The sequence below is a fragment of the Macrobrachium nipponense genome, chromosome 13, assembly GCF_015104395.2.
Source record: "Macrobrachium nipponense isolate FS-2020 chromosome 13, ASM1510439v2, whole genome shotgun sequence".
Taxonomy (NCBI): domain Eukaryota; kingdom Metazoa; phylum Arthropoda; class Malacostraca; order Decapoda; family Palaemonidae; genus Macrobrachium; species Macrobrachium nipponense.
In genome coordinates, this window is record NC_087206.1 from 52,607,479 (window position 1) to 52,629,266 (window position 21,788).

The 21,788-nt window shown below is 35.8% G+C and overlaps 1 protein-coding gene across 1 annotated transcript in view; it reads left to right on the top strand.

Moving 5' to 3' along the window:
- Positions 1-21,788, top strand: part of LOC135225788 (hypoxia up-regulated protein 1-like) — a gene marked incomplete in the record, with an annotated part of 558,991 nt that overhangs the window by 394,784 nt on the left and 142,419 nt on the right. The window contains 1 exon segment of the mRNA XM_064265268.1: positions 11,875-12,000. Within this exon segment, the coding sequence (XP_064121338.1) occupies positions 11,875-12,000 (126 nt within the window).

Below are 21,788 nucleotides of genomic sequence, written 5' to 3' on the forward strand. Positions count from 1 at the left end.
TATGGTGAATTTTTGAAAACTGCTTATTTTTTACGTCTGAGCGTTACGAATTCATGCATCATATTGTGATAATATTTTCTCTTTGTTGCTTTGATTGTTTTACAATTTGTTACATACCAAAATCATTGCAATTTAGTGTACAATACAACAAAAAAATAATGAACTCATTAGCTTTAACCGTTTTGCTCACAGCGCAATTTGTATACAATTATATATGAAATTTTTTTTCCCACTGTCATATATGCCAATATTTATATATGATAATGATATTTTTTTTCATTTCTGATGGTTGCATACTAAACTTCAGGCAATGACAAAAAAAGGAGCCAAAAATGAACTCTTAATCTTGAAAATTAAGCGTGCTGTGATTTTTTGAAAAAACTTTTCTTCCACTTCGGCGCTCACTCGTGAATGCCGCCAGCATACGGGAGACACTTTCGGAAATACCGGCTCAGCGTTTAATGGTTAACAAAGGACTTAACACTGCCCCTAGATTCAGAATGATTACAGAGAAAACTGAAATGCCATTTGCCACATTATGAGTATGAGACCTTAGAATTAAATTTACAAGCTTTTGAGTTTCATTGGTATGTCCACATTTCTTGCAAGCCTGTATAATTTCAAGTTTATCCAATTTAGAGTCGAAATTAAAATAGCGGGCACTTGAAAATAGGGTGATCCACTTCTGTAATGTCATCTTCCATGCAAAATGCATTGTCTAAAATCACTAGAACCCTAGTCATATTTAACCTTAGCAGCTAAGCCAGATGCAGATTTATCTGAACTATTCTCATTGTAAGGAATGATAACCCTTAAACGCCTATTGGATGTATTTTACGTAGAGATAAATTGTCTGTTGGGTGCCGATTGGACGTATTTTACGTCGAAATAGAAAAGTTTTTTTAAAAATTCGCGGAAAAATACTTATAGGCCTACCAGCCGAAAACTTTTGAATCGCGCCTTGTGGGATGCTGGGAGTTCGCGGATCATGGTGTTGTTTTGTTTACAATCGTTACGCAGGCGCGTAAGCGCGAATTTCTTTCTTATCGCACTAAAAAGTATCAGTGACACATCTCGGAAATTATTTCGTCACTTTGACATAATTTTTGCACCATTTTATATTAGCCGTTACATGAAGTATTAAATATGAAAATGTGCACAATTTTATGTAGAATACAACAAAAAAATACTCATGATTGTAGCTTTTATCAGTTTTGAAATATTTTTATATAAATAACAATAAGTGCCAAAATTTCAACCTTCGGTCAACTTTGACTCTACCGAAATGGTCGAAAAACACAATTGTAAGCTAAAACTCTTATATTTTAGTAACATTCAATCATTTGCCTTCATTTTGCAACAAATTGGAAGTCTCTAGCACAATATTTCGATTTATGGTGAATTTATGAAAAAAACTTTTTCCTTACGTCCACGCGGTAACGCTTCCGAAAAAATCGTACGTGCGATTGTCGTAATGTTTGCACCATTTTAAATTAGCCGTTACATAAAGTTTTATAAATGGAAATGTGCGCAATTTCATGCACAATACAACTAAAAACAACCCATGGTTGTAGCTTTTATCAGTTTTGAAATATTTTCATATAAATAACGATAAGTGCCAAAATTTCAACCTTCGGTCAACTTTGACTCTACCGAAATGGTCGAAAAACGGAATTGTAAGCTAAAACACTTATATTCTAGTAATATTCAATCATTTACCTTCATTTTTCAACAAATTGGAAGTCTCTAGCACAATATTTCGATTTATGGTGAATTTATGAATAAAAAAACATTTTCCTTACGTCCGCGCGGTAACTCTTCCGAAAAAATCATACGTGCGATTGTGGTAATGTTTGCACCATTTTAAATTAGCCGTTACATAAAGTTTTATATATGAAATTGTGCGCAATTTCATGTAGAATACAACAAAAAATAACTGACTGCAGAACTACAGTGGAACCTCGGTTTTCGTGCATAATCCTTTCTAGAACCTCCAACAATATCTGAAATGTACGGAAACCAAAGCAATAATTCCCAAAAGAAATAATGTAAATAGTATTAATGTGTTCCAGACCCCCCAAAATTAAAAATATAATTTATTGTACAGGGAATAATGGATTGGATAATGAGCATTTAATATCACTCTTAACTATTGAAGACTTGTTAGTGTATGGAAGACGGAGAGGGAGGAGAGGTTACTGTTTGGAAGAGAAATCCCCCTTCAGAAGGACTTCAGGCATGAAGAACCTATGTAGGGTTATTTCTCTATGTTTTTAGTGCCACTGTCTGAGTTTACTTCCCCACTTAATTTTGTACTAGCACTAGGACCAGTTTGAGAGTCACTGGACCCCTGTCAAATAACAAAACTGTCTAGAGACAATAGTTTCTGATGTCTCTTCAATATCTGCCTAAAAGGGTACAAAGCATTGTCATTAAACATGTTAGAGACACAGATTGCAAAGTCTTTCTGAGGATAGTATGTCTCAAAATTTTTTATGTCACTCCACTTCGCAAACATTTCTTTAATCACTGAAGTAGGCACAGTATCCCCTCTCTCTTCTTCCTCTTCCTTGGATTCCTCATCTGCCATCTGTTGCTGTTCCTGCTGTATTGCAGCTCCACAGTGTTTAGTTCTTCCCTGTGGGCATCCATTAACGCTTCCACATCCTCGCCACTCACATCCAAGCCCATGGATTTCCCCAGAGACACAATAGACTCCACAACTGGCATAGGGTCGTCAGGGTCAGCCTGAAACCCTTTTAAATCCTTTTCAAGGTAACACTCCGGCCACAATTTTCTCCAAGCAGAGTTCATTGTCCTGGAAGTCACTCCCTGCCAAGCCTTAGCTATAAGGCTTATGCAATTGAAGATATTGAAGTGATCCTTCCAGAACTCTCTTAGGGCCAATTCAGTGTTTGAGGTCACTTCAAAGCAGCTTTGCAACAGTGCCTTGGTTTGAGATGATCTGTTGGTCCATGGGCTGAATGAGAGGAGTGGTATTATGGAGCAAGAACTTCACAGTGATGAATTTAAATTCATTTAATAGCTGGTCTTCCAAGCCAGGAGGATGTTCAGGAGCATTGTCCATTACCAGGAGGCACTTGAGGGGCAATTGATTCTCTTGCAGGTATTTTTTCACACTCGGGCCAAACACTTCATTTACCCAATCAAAAAAGATTTGCCTTGTGACCCATGCCCTTTTATTGGCCTTCCACAGGCAATTTATTCTTTATCACATTGTTTTTCTTGAATACTTTGGGAGTTTCAGAGTGATACACAAGTAGGGACTTCACTTTGAAATCCCCACTGGCATTCCCACAAACCAAGAGTGTTAGCCTATCTTTCATAGGCTTGTGCCTTGGTAATGAACTTTCCTCCTGCAAGATGTAGGTCCATTTTATGTTTTTTTCCCAAAACAGTCCTGTCTCATCACGATTGAAGACCTGTTGAGGGAGGAATCCTTCAGCCTCAAGATACTCTCTGAATTCACCAACAAATTCTTCTTCAGCATGTTTATCCAAGCTCGCAGCCTCCCCATGCTGTACGACACTATGTATGCTCGTGGGCGCTCTGAATTTTTCAAGCCAGCCTCTGCTGGCCTTGAAATCACTAAGACCAGCACTAGTTGTTGGCATTTTCTTACTCAAATCAGCTTTCTCACATATGATTGCTTCAGACACACCATCCCCCACTAACTGTTTTTCATTGATCCACACCAGCAACATTTCTCAACATCCTCCATTAGTTGCGATCTCTTTCAATAATGATGTGACCCCTTTCACAACATCAGCTGCCTCAATTTCATGTTTCTTTTCTGGGATAAAGCTGATTGTTGACACCGACTTGCCTTACATCCTAGTGAGATCAGCTACATGTGCACAACTTTCATACTTTGCTACAAGTTCTTTCTTGAATTCAATCACATTCCTGTTTTTTTTTTTCTTTACCGAAAGGCTGAACCTAGCAACTTTCCTTGGCCCCATGATGACTACTATTCAATGAGTTTTTACAGCAAAATTAGTACAAAACACAACAAACACATGCGGTGATGCAGACTACGAGCACAGTGATGCTTGTTCAGTGAGAAACAAAGCCAGAATGAGTCACGAAAGAAGATGGGATGCTTTGTTTGGATGCTTGATACTGGGCCCAGTCACACACTGGGCCCCGGATGGAGTGTTTGTGAGTGTATAAAAACTAAAACGTACAAAAAGAGAGGCGTACGAAAACCGAGGTTTGACAGTACTAGATAAGTTAGTCTTATGCAAGGGAAAGTGCTCAGAAGGGTGAAAACAGCATCCACACTAAGTGGGTAAAAAGGGGGAGAGTAAAGAAATATGAAAATCCTTTACTAATTATAGTCAGACATCTTAAAACCAGCTCCCTTAGGACCAGGCCAATGCCAGACCACAGAAAATTCCAGACGACAGAAATCATCCCTAAAAAATCCATTGTAAATAGTGTTGCCAGCTCATTTCCCATATAGTATATTGCTGTGTTATCCAAAGTAGAACAAAACTTTTGAATACTCACTGTCATTTGTTAGGTTTAGTTCTTTATGAAAATTCTGGCATGTTCCATAAGCATCTTCTTGGAAATGGTTACACCTTTGTTGTCAGAGACTAAGCCATTTTTTAAGTGCTCTGTCAATTTCTGATCTGGCACCTTTTAATGTTTTCCTGCACTTCAAACTTTTCTGGCTTTTGTTTTCAGAAAAAACTAAAAATCTGCTACTTTTTGTCATATTGCCAAATTTTCTTGAGTCTAAGACTAAGCTTTTAAAGTTTTAACTGGTAATTTTTCAATGTAATTAATTACTGTCCTTGGGATTCCCTCTTTCTAATGCTCCAAATTGCTACCTGTCTCAGAACAAAATTTATTCAAAACACTTTTCAAGCTCTGGTGGAATCTCCCCAACTGGCCCTGGCTTTCAGGAGGCTAGGGAGTTGAGGTTTCATGCCTAACCCAAAGCTCTTCCATTTCTTTTTGAAGTTTCAACTAGTAAAATTTGTGTACAGTCAGTTTTGCAAAGTTTTATGAAAACTTGTTTTAGTAGGAAACCCAATTAAGGCCTCTACAGTTTTCTTACTATTTTCCTTAATAGGATACCCTAAGGGAAGCAGGATTTTTTATTTATTATATATAAAACATTTATTGCCATTTCGTATTTGTGACACCATGTCTACCATGAGTTCTCAAAAGGAGCTTAAGGTACCTTTTGATTCTCGTAGTTCCCCCTATGACTTGGAAAGTATTGCAAGAGAGAACATGCTATTTTTATATTATTTTGCATTCTGGGCCAAAGGAAATGTTAGCTAATTCTGAAATTTCTTTCGGACACCAAAATGCCTAAGAAGATTATTCTCATGAGACAACTACAAAAAGTTTCCTTGATACTGTTCAGGAACTGCCAGTTGATAGACAATTTCTATCTGGTCAGCAGAAGCCTCCACTGCTCTACTACCCTCATAGAGCAGGCCATCCAGGACTGATAGCATACGTAAAATAACTTAAATATGATAAAAAACCAAATTGGGGTACTCAACTTCGAAGCAGCAGAAGATTGGGCACTCATAATTATTGGAATTTTGCGTCTAGCACAATAGAAAAATTCGTGTATCTGAACAGCACGGCTCTGTATACAGGAATGAGAAGTAGCGCGTGGGTAGTAGTAGTAGTAATGGCGAGCGAAGACGGGTGGTGGGATTTCATTGTAACGGCTCCCACCAAAGAGAGGGATTTTGAAGGGAACCTTCTAAATGGCAGAAGTCCTGTGGTTTGTGGTAACACAACGCCCCTATACTATACCGACACCCTTTGGGTGATCGTGCTGGGGGTAGTAACCTCAGCATAACCATGTTAGCTTTTTCTCTGGTATATTATAGAGTTTATTTACCGTATATACTCGCATATTATGCGACTTTTGAAACCTAATTTTGAAGCTAATTTTAAAGGGGTCGCATCATACACGCGGTATAAAATTAGCGTACCGTCTATGCTTTCCCAAATCGGCAGATCGCGATAGTTACTACCGGAGGAAAACAGTAGATCTTTTAAAAAGTTACGTTTTACTTGTACTTCACTATATCCAATAATATTGTATGCATTCTCATATTACTATTGTATTTTAAAATACAAAAGAGCGATCGTGCGCCATTTGCATTATTTTGGTTTATACAACATGTTTAACTGTTCTAGACTAACCATCTATAATTTCCAAATCAGTTAAGGCACAACACCGAAGGATTTTTTACTTTTTGTTTTACTCAGTAAAAGAAACATTTGTTACTTGAACTATTATTTTCCTTTTAGGATACGCAGGTAAGTGAAAATTTATTAAAGTAAAAAAAATTGCATAAAATTAATAAACTAAAATCCTCCAAAGTCGCTCTCCGTGTCCGTATCATCAAATACTGCTCTGAATTCTTTGCCATCAAGGCAGTCATCATATTCGTCATCTTCCAGATCTTTGATCATTTCATCCTCATCTCCTGCATCTTCGTATAGGACATCGTCAATTCATATGGAAGGTATAGTCTTGTCACTGTGGCGAGCTCTCTGGCGTGGCTTTTGAAGATCTGCCCTTATGCTAATTTTACAAAAACAACAACTGCCCGTGCGTGACAGACCTTTGAATGTCCTTGAGACAAACCCCGAGGCTATAATTATAAGATTATAAGGGTTTTTCCTTCCCAGGTACTTTAATCTCCTTCCTATTCGGCTCTCTCTCTCTCTCTCTCTCTCTCTCTCTCTCTCTCTCTCTCTCTCTCTCTCTCTCTCTCTCTCTCTCTCTCTCTCTCTCTCTCTCTCTCTCCTAAATCTTACAGCTGTCCGAGCGAGAGCTTTTTTTATGGGACAACATAGGCCTGCATTTCGCATTTTCCATACCTATTTATTTCGTATACGATTGCCCTTTCTCTGCTGTGAAGTTGATGTCTATCCATGGCTGTGAGATGACCAGGAATAACTTGTAAGTCGGTGTCAAAGTCACTCCACTCTTCAGTCAGGCCAAAACTTTGCCATATCGCATTCAAGCAATATTCAGTCATTGTTTCCTATCTATTATTTTCTCAGAGAGAGAGAGAGAGAGAGAGAGTCTGTCTGTATACGATTGTTTATTTCTCACTCGTCAAACTTACTGTTATGCTTTATTTCATATTTCCTTGCTCACCAATTTATTCTATACCTACGATATTAAGAAATCAAGATATGTGTAGAAGGGAGAAATGCCTCCAGACTTTACAGTCAGTATGGATTTAAACGCACGTGGAACTGGTTGAAATATTCGCAACAGCACCAAACTGTGACTGCCCTGTTGATAGAAAATCTGACTCCGTTTCTTGTTATTGCATTAAAAAACTTTATCAATCGTGAACCTACGTAATTTATTTAGAATTCTGCGCAACGGAAAAGATAATATTTGATATCTGTAATGGGAGAAATGGTTTTATCTCTGTTGTTGTTATAAATTTGGCAGTGTTGTTGTTATAAATTTGGCAGATATGCGATCAAACACGTGGGTGGACCAAAACAGCCCAGCCAGAGAACTCCGCTCATTTTGTAAATACTATTGTTTGGCGTGCTAGGCTTACCCCGATTCATTTGGGTGTGCGCTACTCAAATAATCGCATTTTTCTTACTAATCCCAAGAGTTGACCATGGAAAATCCCAAGATTAACCAAAAATCCCAAGATAATAATAAAATTAACATATGCCATGCTTTGGAGTCCTAAATATTTACTCTGTCTATCAGGAAGATACTGATAAATTGAATTGACGGTATCTTTCCTGAGAGAGAGAGAGAGAGAGAGAGAGAGAGAGAGAGAGAGAGAGAGAGAGAGAGAGAGAGAGTATTCATGTAATCAGTAAAATACACTAATAAAAACAAAAACTACGTACTGTAAGCAAAGCACACACATCATCATTAGCTTCCCGTGTGTTACGTGTAAACGTTCATTCTAAGAAATTCACAGAGTAGTATAACTAACACCTGATTGGCTGGTTGGTAGCCATGGAGATCTGTTATTCAATGACTGCCCTCTGCTTCTGTTCTATTTATAGACATATGCCGTGGATGACACTAGGTTTGAACGTTACCATGTTCGTGATTTTCTGACTGCTGACGGCAAAAATTACTCGATAATTTTCTTTATATAATTATTTCTCTGTGAAAACAATAATATAATATGATCATTTTAACTTTAATGTATAGTGGTATGAAAAATACCAGTGTGTCGTAGCGATGCGTCATTAATATAGTGGTATGAAAATACCGCATGGTATTGTAGCGATACGTAATCACAAAGTACAAATCCTTTTCCCGGACCATCCTCAAAATTTTAAGACTCTTCAACTGCAAGATCGATATGGTGAAATATATTATATAGTCATACATATTGTTGAAATTCACAAGTTGAACTGCAAAACATTAGATTTTGATTGTTATGTACATATATTTTGTGTGTTTTAAAACGGAATGTTTGTTTTTTTGAAAATAATAGCTATTAGTGAAAATATGATATTAATTGTCCCACTATTTTATTATAGGTGATCTTAATTATCTCACATTCATGTAACAGTATTATATTAATATTTATTTAAATAAACAGTAATTAATAAATACCAATAATGAAAAACATAAAGGGAAAATTTTTTTTTTCTGCAGTAGTGATGTTTGTTTGATTTTGCATCTGACCTCACATTTCCGAAATTGAAAAATTCCAAAAACCGAAACATCGGAATGTGTGTGTACAACACTTTTTTAAACACGCACACAATGTCTACACATTTACTGATACCCGTTGGTGAAAGACTCAAATTACAGTATTTATTTCTGAGAGAGAGAGAGAGAGAGAGAGAGAGAGAGAGAGAGAGAGAGAGAGAGAGAGAGAGAGAGAGAGAGAATGATTTAGGACTCCAAGGCGTGTTATTTTTACAATTATTTTATCATCTTGGTATTCTTTTTTAATCTTGAGATCTTCTATTCAATTCTCGAGATTAGTAAGAAAATTACCGTAACTTCACTAGCAGCAGCACACATCTGAACGACTCGGCCATTAGCACGCTAAACCACCAACCTTATGAACTGACCTCGGAAAAGGAACTCGCATGATACATGAGATACATGACAAAACCACTGTTTATTGGTGAAAATTTTGGGGTCGCATGATATGCGAGATCGCACGTTACTCGAGTATATACGGTATACTAGAAAAATGAGTTACAGGGATTTTTCATCGGGCGACACAGGTCTTCCCCCAGAAATAGATTTTTCCTATGTCAAAATCCCTTATATACTAGTATTCCCTTACTTGGGCGTCCATAGTAGCATTGGGTTTCCAGTCAACATCATCTAAAATAATTTAATTTTTATTACCACTGGTTACAAGCCATGTTCTTGTTTACGTATACTATCTAGATGTAAACGTAAATGAGTGACAGTGGAGACAGGATCACTACTATCTTGCAAAGGATTTTCACAAACTCCTCTTGTCTCTATCAGAGACAAAATTGGTAAGTAATTTAGATAATTTTTATGACCAAATCATTACCATTGAGTAAGTCACTTACAGGAATAGGCAAAGAATCTAATATAGCTAGTTTAGCACTTCCTTTGAAATAGTAATCAGTTTCTAAATAAAGTGCTTCAAGAGGGCACAAAACTAATGTATAAAGAGACTACTAAAACCACAAAATCATTACTGGTAAACACAAAATCTTCAGGCACTGAGTCTTTGAATTAATGATTATGCAGCTCCCTACCATGCAGAAGTTTTATTTATTGACCTATTTTGCCACTATAAATGGAGATAGTAGACCCATTTATGATGTTCTGTGGTGCACCACTATGCCGTTACTGGAGATAATGAGTTAAAAGCCACAATAATGTATATGATACTGTTTTTCCAAAATGCAAAAAGGTTATAAAACAGGGAGCTTTTGACCATTTGCACAACGGTCCTCTTCAGCCAACAGATGTGCAAACGGTTGAAAGCTTCCCATTTTTTAACCTTTGTATTTTTGAAAAATACAGTATCATATACATTATTGTGGCTCACAGAATTTGTTACTCTTTTAAAGGTTGCTCAGCTGTTGATTGAGGAATTGACTCCCTGTTTTGGTTGGCTAGGACTTTTTTCATTGTTCTTCACTTGCCCTTGGTGTGCCCTTTTAATTATACTAAAAACATGTAACTTCTACTGCTCGGTCTGTTATTACTATTGAAAAAACTAGGTGATCCTACACTATTGACATTACTATCCACAGTGGTATAATTGTATTCACTTCGGGTTTAAAATTTGCCTCTTTTGGTTTATTGCTTTAACTCAAGTTGTCACAGGGAGAGCCTTTTTTGATAAAAGATGCTTTCTTTTTTGCGGATTCCAGATCATGAGCCAATGAATATTCATCAGCTGCAATGGCCACATCTTGACGAGATAAGAATTCCCTAATTCTTATCTGTTAATAGCACCTTGCATGGTTAACCACTGTGCTGGTAATTAGTTCTGCCTAGGTCCCCACTGTTCTATATCAGTATGAGCCCTTTGGTCTTTCAAATGCCCTTCTACCTTTCAATGCCGGATTAATTATTTCATGCAGGACCTTGAAAATGTCTTTTGCTATCTGTATGGTATATTGACAATGGCAAATACTACATGGGAAGAGTTGATTTTGAAACTTGATAAATTATTCCAAGGTTAGAAGTGGCTCAGTTAACAACAAACATTAAGTCTGTAGTTTGTTGAAGCCACTGTTGCCTCTCTTGGTTATGCTGCAGGGAATGGGCACATCTGTCCGAAATTAAATACTATTTAAACAATTCTCAAGTATCCTATTCCTCCTAAAAAATCCTTGATGAAGGTTTTAGGCATGACCTCTTACTACAGAAGGTTTTGCAAGAACTTTTCAGTAGTAGCTTATCCATTAGCAAATCTTATTTTACTAGCTCAAAAGTAAAATTTAATGGGTCAGAAGCATGTCAGGTCTCTTTTGAGCAACTAAACTTTTTCCAGTGTAATCACCTTGTTCTTCAAGTTCCTAATTTTAACAAAGGTTTTATTCTCCAAGTAGTTGCATATGACCTTGGTGTGGGAGTAGTAATGTTGCAGAAGTCTACAGATGATGACTGCCTCCATCATTTTCAACTATAGATAGGGAACCACTTATCTTACTAAATCTGCAGAAGTTTGAGAGGTATCTCTGTGGGGCATTTTAAATACTTACCTCTTACATTTGTTGAAAGATTGAAATCCCATAACCAAAGGCTTCTTCAGTGGGCATTGTATTTTCAGAAGTTTCCCTTGGAGATTCATCACATGAAAGTCATTGATAACTTCATAGCTGATGCCCTCTCAGTCTGTATACATACATGCATCAGCTAGACTCTTTGTATCTAGCCATGCTGTTGGGCTCAACCTGTGTGGGGGATGTATTATCTCCCAGCCATTGCTTGTTAAATTTTTAAAATTTTATTACATTATTTGATAGCTTTTCCATCTGAAGTTCTACGTGTTTCTACGCTTCACCCATCCAGGTGATTTCAGGCTGTGTATTCCATATCTTGGTAGTGGAATAATGGTAATGCTCAATGTTATTGTATTTCCTTGTTTTATGCTTTTATAGATTATATGTTTAGTTTATTTCTGGAACTAGATGCTTTTTTTGTGTTAATGTCTTCAATGGAATAATGTTAATATAATCTAGAAGCTTTTTCTTTGCTGTGCTGTTATGAAAGAGCATCCAGGGATATCTGATAAAAATTTACTTATGACAGTAATTTAAGTTCATTTTTATTTCATAGCTGATAAGCTTATAAGTATTAGTTCATGTGCCCTTTCAACACACTGTTGTAATAGGTTTTTTCCTCTATTACAGGCATTATTAGACCAGATTAATGGATCATCTATGTTCTTGCAAAGGGCCCGAGAGGCCCCTCAAGACCTTCAGCTCTTTACAGAAGTTGAAATGACTACTGTGGAAAATTTGATAGTTGATACACAGGTATGTTATTGTTTGGTGGGAATAGTACAGTAGAGACCTGGTCCTCGTTTGTACTAGGACTCGAAATACGTAATCGGATTTTAACAAAAAAGTTTGAGTAAATTTTACATCTGAGCTCAAACAAAAAACTGGAATCCGACCCAATGAATCATGATTTTTGTAAACAAAAGTGGTTTAGTCAGTTGCACAAGTTGGCGTTGTTCATGCCCATTTGGTGAGGTTTACGGTAAAAACCACAATTTGAGCTTAAGAAGATTATTGAAAATTATTATGAAAGAGGCATTTGTGTGACAACCTTAAAATCCTGCCAAGATTTTTATGATACTAGGCTAAAGGCTAACCCTTGAAGTGTCCCTAGTTGTTTTAAAGTTAACTACCATCACAACTATCGACAACGGAAACAAAACATCTGTAATAATGGTAAAATCCGTAGGTTATTCAAGTGAATCACTAGCGATACAACTTTTGATACTGTAATTACAGAAATTACCGTGGGTAATTATCATAATTGGACTTTAGGATGAGTGAGGTCTCACTTTGTTGCAGGTGTACGATCTTTATCCGTAATGCTAAAAACCGAAAAGCTCTATAAACCTAAATTTTTCTGGAGATTATCATTTGAAAAAATTAACATATATTACGGAATATAAGTATTGTCATCATACGCCATTTGCATTTGATATTATTTACATTTTCAAAATCTCTGCTAATTGAGTACTATTGATCTAGTATTCATTGGCATTACTTGGCTGGTAGAAGAGATGTAATTTAGAGATACTTTGTCTCATAAATGAACAAAGTTGGGTTTAAAATGTACACAATACTTGATTGTGTAAGCGTTAAGTGTGATTTCGCCAGTTCTGAACATTAATTTCGCCTGCTCCATTATTTTTTTTCTTTTATGGTGACAGCAAATAATGTTAGCAATCAGCTGTTTATTTGGTTGTTTTTGTCGCTATGGGTTTACAATCTCTTCATCCGCAATTCATAAATCCAGATTATCTTAGAGGAGGACAGAGTATCATTATATGTATTATATATATATAGAGAGAGAGAGAGAGTGTCTGTGTAAGTGTGTGTGTGTGTGTGTCTGTTGCCATGGTTAGGTTGTTACACTGACAGAGAGAGAGAGAGTGTGTGTGTGTGTGTTGCCATGGTTAGGTTGTTACACTGACACAGTAGGGATGGGCAAGTACCGCTAATTTCGTTACCGGTAAAACCGGTAAAAAATTTACTGGTTACCGGTAAAAAATTTACTGTTACCGGTATTACCGGTACTTTACCGGTAAAATGTATTTCACTAGCAAGGCGATCGTGAGTGGTATGTTGGACTGTTGCTAATGGTATTCCCGGCAATGCAAAGTTAGGTAAATGGTAAGGTGGTGTCGAGTCGAGTTATTGGCGTGTTGTGGTTACTAATGTGTTCCGCGATCCACCAATTATTTCATTACCATTAGTGATAATGCATAAAAGTTAGACTTTTTTGAGTATTCACTGATAATAGTTGGCGAAAGAAGGCCTACATTTTAACAATAATTATGTTATGTTATCACAATTTTAATGTATAAAAGAATTCTATTAAATATGTAAATTAGTTAATATTGCAAAACAAAACAAAACCTTTTTGTATGGCTAGTGTACACAGTGGAGGAGAAGAAAAGAGGAGTGAGATACTTTGACTTTTAATGCATATTTCTTATTAAGAAAAAGAAGCATGTTAACATTTTCGTCGCTTAAACGGTTTCTTCTCTCTGATAACAGTTCCCCTGCTCTAGAAAACACTCTTTCAGATGGAACAGATGTAGCGGGAATACACAAAATTTTCTTTACTGGATCTGTCATTAAAGGGAGAAGTTGAGAATGATCCTTCCACCAGCGGATGGGATCACTGTCTCGGGGAATGATGGGTTCCTCTAAGTAACGTCTTAGATCCACATTCGGTCCAACCAAAACAAGGTGCTGCTGCTTGTAGACTTTGTCTCACTATCTCATCATGGTCTCTCCACAAGTTCGGTGACTGTTGTTCGTCTTGAGATGTTTGTGCGGGTTGTGGTGCTGCTGCTGCTGGTCTTGCATCCGTCTGTTGATGACTTCCACGCATGGAGAGTAAGAGTCTGTTCTGAATACTTTTCAAGTTTCCTTCATCAACAAAGTGTAGTTTTTTTAATCTTGGATCCAAAAATGTTTCAGCTCCATAGAGATATATACTTTCAAGGGATGGAAACTTTCTATCCAATTGTGCCCTTAATTCCTTTCCCAAAGGACAGGTGTCGTATAGTTCCCTTCTCTCTGGGTCATCCCTTGACATGTAGCCTCGAAGGGCTTTGATCATAGGGATCACTTTTGATAAACTTGTTATTTTTTCAGATGACAGTTCTTTGGTTGCTAACTCAAAAGGTTGTAGAACCGAAATTGATTGCTTTACTGTTTCCAATTCATCGCTTAAAAGGCACATACTGGCTCTACCTAGGACACACAGAGTGGTGGTTATTGTTTGGTGTTCCTCAAGAAACCTTTCGAACATATAGAAAGTGGAGTTCCACCTTGTTTCCACTTCCATTATCAATTTTTTTTCCCTGTTCCCTGCTGTACCTGCAATTCACTCAACCTATCTGAAGCCTTCACACTGTGATGGAAAAATGATACAATTGCCTTCACTTTTTCTTGTACTGCCTTCACTTCACTAGTGTTTTTTATTGCAAGATTTATTGTGTGTGCAAAACACCCATTGTGTCTCATGTTGGCAGCATTATCAGTCACTATGCAACATACTTTTTCCTTCACTTTCCATTCATCACATACTTCTGTTATTGCATCTGCTATATTCTGTGCTGTGTGATCTACAGCAAGTCTCTTTGTTGCCAGTAAGACCGTTTTTAATTCCCAGTCTTGTGAGATGAAGTGACAAGTCACACTTAAAAATGCCTTGGTTGTTCTTGAAGTCCAAAGATCAGAAGTGATTGCAACCAATACTTGGCACCTTCCAACTCCATTTCTGCACCTGTTGCACTTACGTTTCATAGAGAGAAGGAAAATGTGTTCGCATAAGTTCTCTCCTGCTTGGAAGAATGTATCGTGGATCTAACACTTTCATGAATTTCTTAAATCCTTCATTTTCAACTAAGGATACAGGTTGCATGTCAATTACAATCATTTTTAAGAGATGTGCATCTAGGTGCTTTTTCTTTATTGATCCATCTGGATAGGCCTGCTTTCTGGTGATCATATTTTCGAGGGATTGTTGTCATTGGACCATGCTCCTTGTCCTTGGCTCCTCTGCTCTGTTTCTGGATGGTCCAGGTTCGGCTGGCTGTGGTGGTTCACCTTGTGAAGGTCCAGGCTGTGGTGGTTCACCATGTGATAGTCCAGGCTGTGGTGATCCCGGGTCAACACGTTCTGGTGGCGAGTCCGGGTTTTCAATACTTATGGTCATCATATTCTGCAGGATGTTTTGTTTTATATGCCTGGTCATTCCCATTCCCGTACTTCCGAGTAATTATAGGAGTTTTTACATCTCAGGCATACAACAGTGGTGGAGGATATTTGATTAAAGTATGTCCATACCATACTTTTTCTTCTCCGTTTGGAGTTCATTCTAGAAACAGAAGGGAAAAAACACATTATGATCTTTATTTTTCATGTCTTAAGCTAATATATAGTATATCAAGTATGAAATTCGTGCAATATTGAGTGTTTACTATTAAATTATCAAATCAGACAGTTTCTTGAGTATCCTAAAAAGAAAACAAAGGTTTCCCAAGTGACAGAAAACCACAACATTTTTTCAAAAGGATTGTTTGAAAACTACTTATTATTCTTCTGTTATGGCGCTCGTCACAATAGATTAAGGGATAGTACAGAATATTTCGAAGATTGTTGGATGAGAATTAGAATTGTCAAAATCGACTGAAAAAAGGTGTATTTATCGTAAGATATACTCAATTATTTTAATGTCCTACTTGAAAGTCCTGCAAATTCAGAGGTCACACAAATATTTGCATGCATATTTCTAAAAACAAGAAGAAAATAATAAATTCTGTACCTTATAATATTACTCTGTGTATTATAAACATGCAAGAGGATGTCTCCACGAAGGGTACGTTTGTAATCTTTTGTCTACACGACGTACGTACGTATGATTATTGTGTCCTTTCCTCGCTGTCTTGTGTCGACTTTCCTTCTTGGCGGGTGCCCTGCTGCTGCTGGCAGTATGCTGTGCTGAGTCTGGTTGCGTGGTTTATAAAGGCCTGTACCTCCGGCACTTTAGTACGGTTTGTTTCCTGTCCTGGTTTATGTCCAGTTCCACAGAGTTACAAATTACAACTTTGTGGATATATTGAACCATTTGTTGAATAAATTGTTTTCAGGTTCTAATCATATTAAAAAAAATAAATATATAGATTCCATAATTGCACATTTAATAGGCCAATAATAAGGTCATTGCAACCAATGGCACACTATGTTGCAGGCTTCGCCCTGATATTTTCACGTGAGTACGTGATAGAACACATAGACACGTCTGACACTCAGACTGTGTAGATCAGGAGTGGCCAGACTTTTGGATTCCGAGATCTTAAGACTAACCCTCTTTTATGAGCTACTATGCTATAATAACACATAAAATTATCACGTTAACTGGGGAAAAAATTCAAATAGTATAGTACTATAAAACATGAGTGGAATTGCCTTACTTACAGAAAAGAAATATATATATATTATATTTATATATTTTATATATATATATATATATATATATATATATATATATATATATCAGTTCAAGCTAAATAAATAAAAATCTGTTCAAAGTAAATTTTACTAAAATATTATATGGCCTACCTGTGAAAGGATTCTTTTACACTTTATTGCGAAGTTTGATGCATAACACTGCATATTATGATAATTTACTAAAGGAGGACTCATAACTAATGTATAAATATTTTATGTTTAGGCTATACACACACACACATATATATATATATAGATATATATATATATATATATATCATATATATATATATATTATATATATATATATAATATATATATATGAGAGATAGATAATATAATAATAATAATATTCGACTCTAATATTTGTTTTCTCATAAGATATACAGTAGTCTTCCACCAGGCAACACCCCGTTGAAATTAGTGTAGTACTCTTTACTCTAATGAAGAACAGTAGGTCGATTGATAAAAGTAAGCCAAAAAGAAGTAAAACGAATCTAGTTGCATTGCCGTATCAGCACAATTAGAAATAGTGAGTCATACAGATACTATTAGTTTTAAAAGAACTGGTGTTACTTTGTTCACTGTACTGTATGTGTGGTGAGTATTCAGCAATCAGCCACATAGTGAGAGGCATTTTTACTATTTTTTAATAACAGCAATAACGGTAAATTACCGGTACTGAGATTTTTATACGGTAATGTACATGAAGCCTGTAAACCGGAAAAACCGGTACTTGTACGGTACTTGCCCATCCCTATGACACAGAGAGAGAGAGAGAGAGAGAGAGAGAGTGTGTGTGTGTGTGTTGCCATGGTTAGGTTGTTACACTGACACACAGAGAGAGAGAGAGAGAGAGAGAGAGAGAGAGAGAGAGAGAGAGTGTGTGTGTGTGTGTGTGTGTGTGTGTGTGTGTGTGTTGCCCCGGTTAGGTTGTTACACTGACAGATATCCATTAGCTAAAGCCAGATAATATTTGTGTATTGAGAATAATGATCATTTTAATAAAACGCTTGTTTTACTGTATCTAATTATATTGCATGTATTATTACCATATCAAATTACAATATGAACAGAGCAATCTGTCATTTGCATTCTGGTTTTGTTTAAATCCATTAAGTAATCAGCTGATTTCATTTTAATGATATTATCCCTGTCTTTAGTTGCTGAATGGACTTTATTTACAAAAGAAACATGGGTTTAAGAATTCCATCTAGTACTTTATTTATAAACGTAGTAAATTAAATGAAGTACTGCATGTGTGTTGTTGTCAGTTTCACACTGCTTTTGCCTACCAAAACATTTTGCAGCTTCATCATCATTTGTAATTCCCAGTTGTGCTTGACTTATGATGTTCATAATTTGTAGTTCCCAGTCGTGCTGGACTTACGAGCCTTGTTTATTAACTAAGGGGCAATATTTTCCTGGTAATATCTTATAATCAAATTCAAAGGTTTTGCAATCGAAAGTTTCCCAATTATCCTTAATATCAGGATTCTTTCCAATTTTAAAGGAATGCATTTATGAGGATCTACTTCCAGTGGGTATTACTCTGCCAATAATGATATCACATTCATAAAGCATAAGGAGGCTATGAAAAGTGCCCCTATTTAGCAAGGATATTTTATAAAAAAAAATAATATAATAACACGTATTGAAAGATATTTTAAAGTGATTTTGTATACAGTATTCCAGTAGACTGTATGATGGTTTGTTTACATCTGCTCACACCACTAGTTTGCAATGTAACTTAGGGAATTTTTCTTAGGTTTATGGTAACACATAATTCGGCTTATTTTTAATATTTTATTAATTTGTTGTAATAATTAGGCTTGATTTTCAGTGTTTTATTATTAGCAAAAACAATAATTGTGCCAACCTCTTACAGTACATACTGCGTACCTAGCCTAGCCTACGACGCTCAGTCAACCATTGGTAATATGGCCGCATTGGCCGTATGTAGGGCAGTTATTTTATACAATTTATATATTTAAAAATGAAAAAAGTGCGTCTAATACGGTATGTTATTTAACACTGAACTTGTTTAATTGTAATTTATGTGCAGTGTTTTGTATAAAAAAAGCAAGGTTAGGGTAATAACTGGTGATCGAGAACAGATTAATCCATTTTCAGTTATTTCTTATGGGAAAAATTAGTTCAGATCTCTACTAAATCACATCTCGCTGCTTCTTCTGGAATGGATTAGCATCGAGATGGCTTAGGCATGGTTTTATATTATTCAAGACCAATTGGAAGGACAAGGCCAGTTAATATTTTCTTTTGATCATATTTCCAACATGTTTATACCCCCAGTTCTTTCCTCTAAGTAAAATATCCCTTAGTGGTATATTTTTAATTACTTTGGAAAGCTAGAAATTCTTGCTCCTCCCCAAAATTTATACATTAGAATTTCCCTTTGCAGAATTTGAGGTAAAAAGAGTTTTCCACAGGCTTCTGTGTATTGTACTTTTGACAAATAAATTTCTATCTAGTCTAGGTATCCTTCCCTACCCAGTGTTTCTCTTGCGTGTGATGAATATTTAATCCTACATCCATCCTATATCTTGTTCTGAAGATCTCACATCTTTCAGATAGCTAACTATGTTTTGTTCAGATGTTCTGAAGATCTCATCTTTCAGATAGCTAAGTGTATTTTGTGAAAATGTTCTGGAGATCTTGCATCTTTCAGATGTTTTTTAGGCTATATTTTCATCCTAGTTACTGTAACTATGTAGGGGCTTTTGATATGGACTCATTGGGCCAGTATGATGGGGGACAGATTTGGATATTATTCAGTAAAACTAACTTCTCCTTAACCCACTTTATTTCCATACTTCCATGACCCCCTGAAGAACCTAAACCTAATTCTTAACCCTAAATATATGGTATATCCTCTATCAGAGGAACCATAACCTAATTAACCCTTAAACGCCGAAGCGGTAAAAAAAAAAAAGTCTCCCGTGTGCCGGAGGTGTTTCAGAGTGAGCGCGGAATCTGAAAAAATAATTTTTTCAAAAAATCACAGCGCGCTTAGTTTTCAAGATTAAGAGTTCATTTTTGGCTCCTTTTTTTTCATTGCCTGAAGTTTAGTATGCAACCATCAGAAATGAAAAAAATAATCATTATCATATATAAATAATGCGATATATGATAGCGCAAAAACAAAATTTCATATATAATTGTATTGAAATCGTGCTGTGCGCGAAACGGTTAAAGGTAACAAGTTACTTTTTTTTCGTTGTAATTTACACTAAATTGCGATCATTTTGGTTGGATATAACACCATTTGTAAAACGATAAAGCAAGCAACACAGAAATAAAATTTATCACAAAACATAAGGCATGAATTCGGTAACGTGCGTACGTAAATAATATTTTTTCAAAAATTCACCATAAATCTAAATATTGTCCTAGAGACTTCCAAGTTTCTTTCCAAAATGAAGACAATGATTGAATATTACTATACTATAAGAATATTAGCTTACAAATGCAGTTTTTGACCATACTGATGATTAAAGTTGACCGAATTGTCAAATTTTTTTATATATTTTTTTTTTTTTTTTTTTATATGCAATTATTTCGGAATAAGAAAAGCTACAACCTTCAAATATTTTTTGTTTTATTTTACATAAAATTGTGCGCACATTTTTCATGTATAAAACTCTATGAAATGCCTAATATGAAACGGAGCAAATATTCCGAGAATGGGACGTACGGATTTTCGGAGATTTGTGGCGGAGAATCCGTCGTGCGGAGGGAAGGGAAAGTTTTTTTTTTAAATTCACTATAAATCTAAATATTGTGCTAGAGACTTCGAATTTGTTTCAAGATGAAGATAAATGGCTGAATATTACTAGACTGTAAGAGTTTTAGCTTACAATTGCGTTTGCACCATTTCGGTAGAGTCAAAGTTGACCGAACGTGGTTTTTTCTATTTATCGTGATTTATATGCAAATATTTCGAAAATGAGAAAAGCTACAACCTTCAATTATTTTTTGTTGTATTCTACATGAAATTGCGCACATTTTCATATATAAAACTTTATGTAACGGCTAATTTAAAATGGTTGCAAAACATTACCACAATCGCAAGTATGATTTTTTTCGGAAGAGTTACCGCGCAGACGTAAAGTTTATGTTATTTTTTTTCATAAATTCACCATGAATCGAAATATTGTGCTAGAGACTTCCAATTTGTTGCAAAATGAAGGTAAATGCTTGAATATTACTAGAATATAAGCGTTTTAGCTTACAATGCGTTTTTTGACCATTTTGGTAGAGTCAAAGTTGACCGAAGGTTGAAAATTTGTCACTTATCATTTTTTATATGAAAATATTTCAAAATTGATTATAGCTACAACCATGGGTTGTTTTTAGTTGTATTGTGCATAAAATTGCACACATTTTCATATATAAAACTTTATGTAACGGCTAATTTAAAATGGTGCAAACATTACCACAATCGCATGTATGATTTTTTTCGGAAGAGTTACCGCGCGACGTAAGGAAAAAGTTTTTTCGTAAATTCACCATAAATCGAAATATTGTGCTAGAGACTTCCAATTAGTTGCAAAATGAAGGTAAATGATTGAATATTACTAAAATATAAGAGTTTTAGCTTACAATTGCGTTTTTCGACCATTTCGGTAGAGTCAAAGTTGACCGAAGGTTGAAATTTTGGCACTTATCGTTATTTATATGAAAATATCTCAAAACTGATAAAAGCTACAATCATGAATATTTTATTATTGTATTCTACATAAAAATGCGCACATTTTCATATATAATACTTCATGTAACGGCTAATTTAAAATTACAAAAATTGTCAACGTGACGAAATAATTTCCGAGATGTGTCACAGATACTTTTTAGTGCGGCAAGAAAGAAATTCGCGCTTGCGCGCTGCGTAACGATTGTAAACAAACAACACCTTGATCCGTGAACTCCCAGCATCCCCCAAGGCGCGTGATTCAAGAGTTTTCAGCTGGTAGGCCTAAAAGTATTTTTCCGCGAATTTTAAAAAAAACTTTTGTATGTCGACGTAAAATATGTCCAGTCGG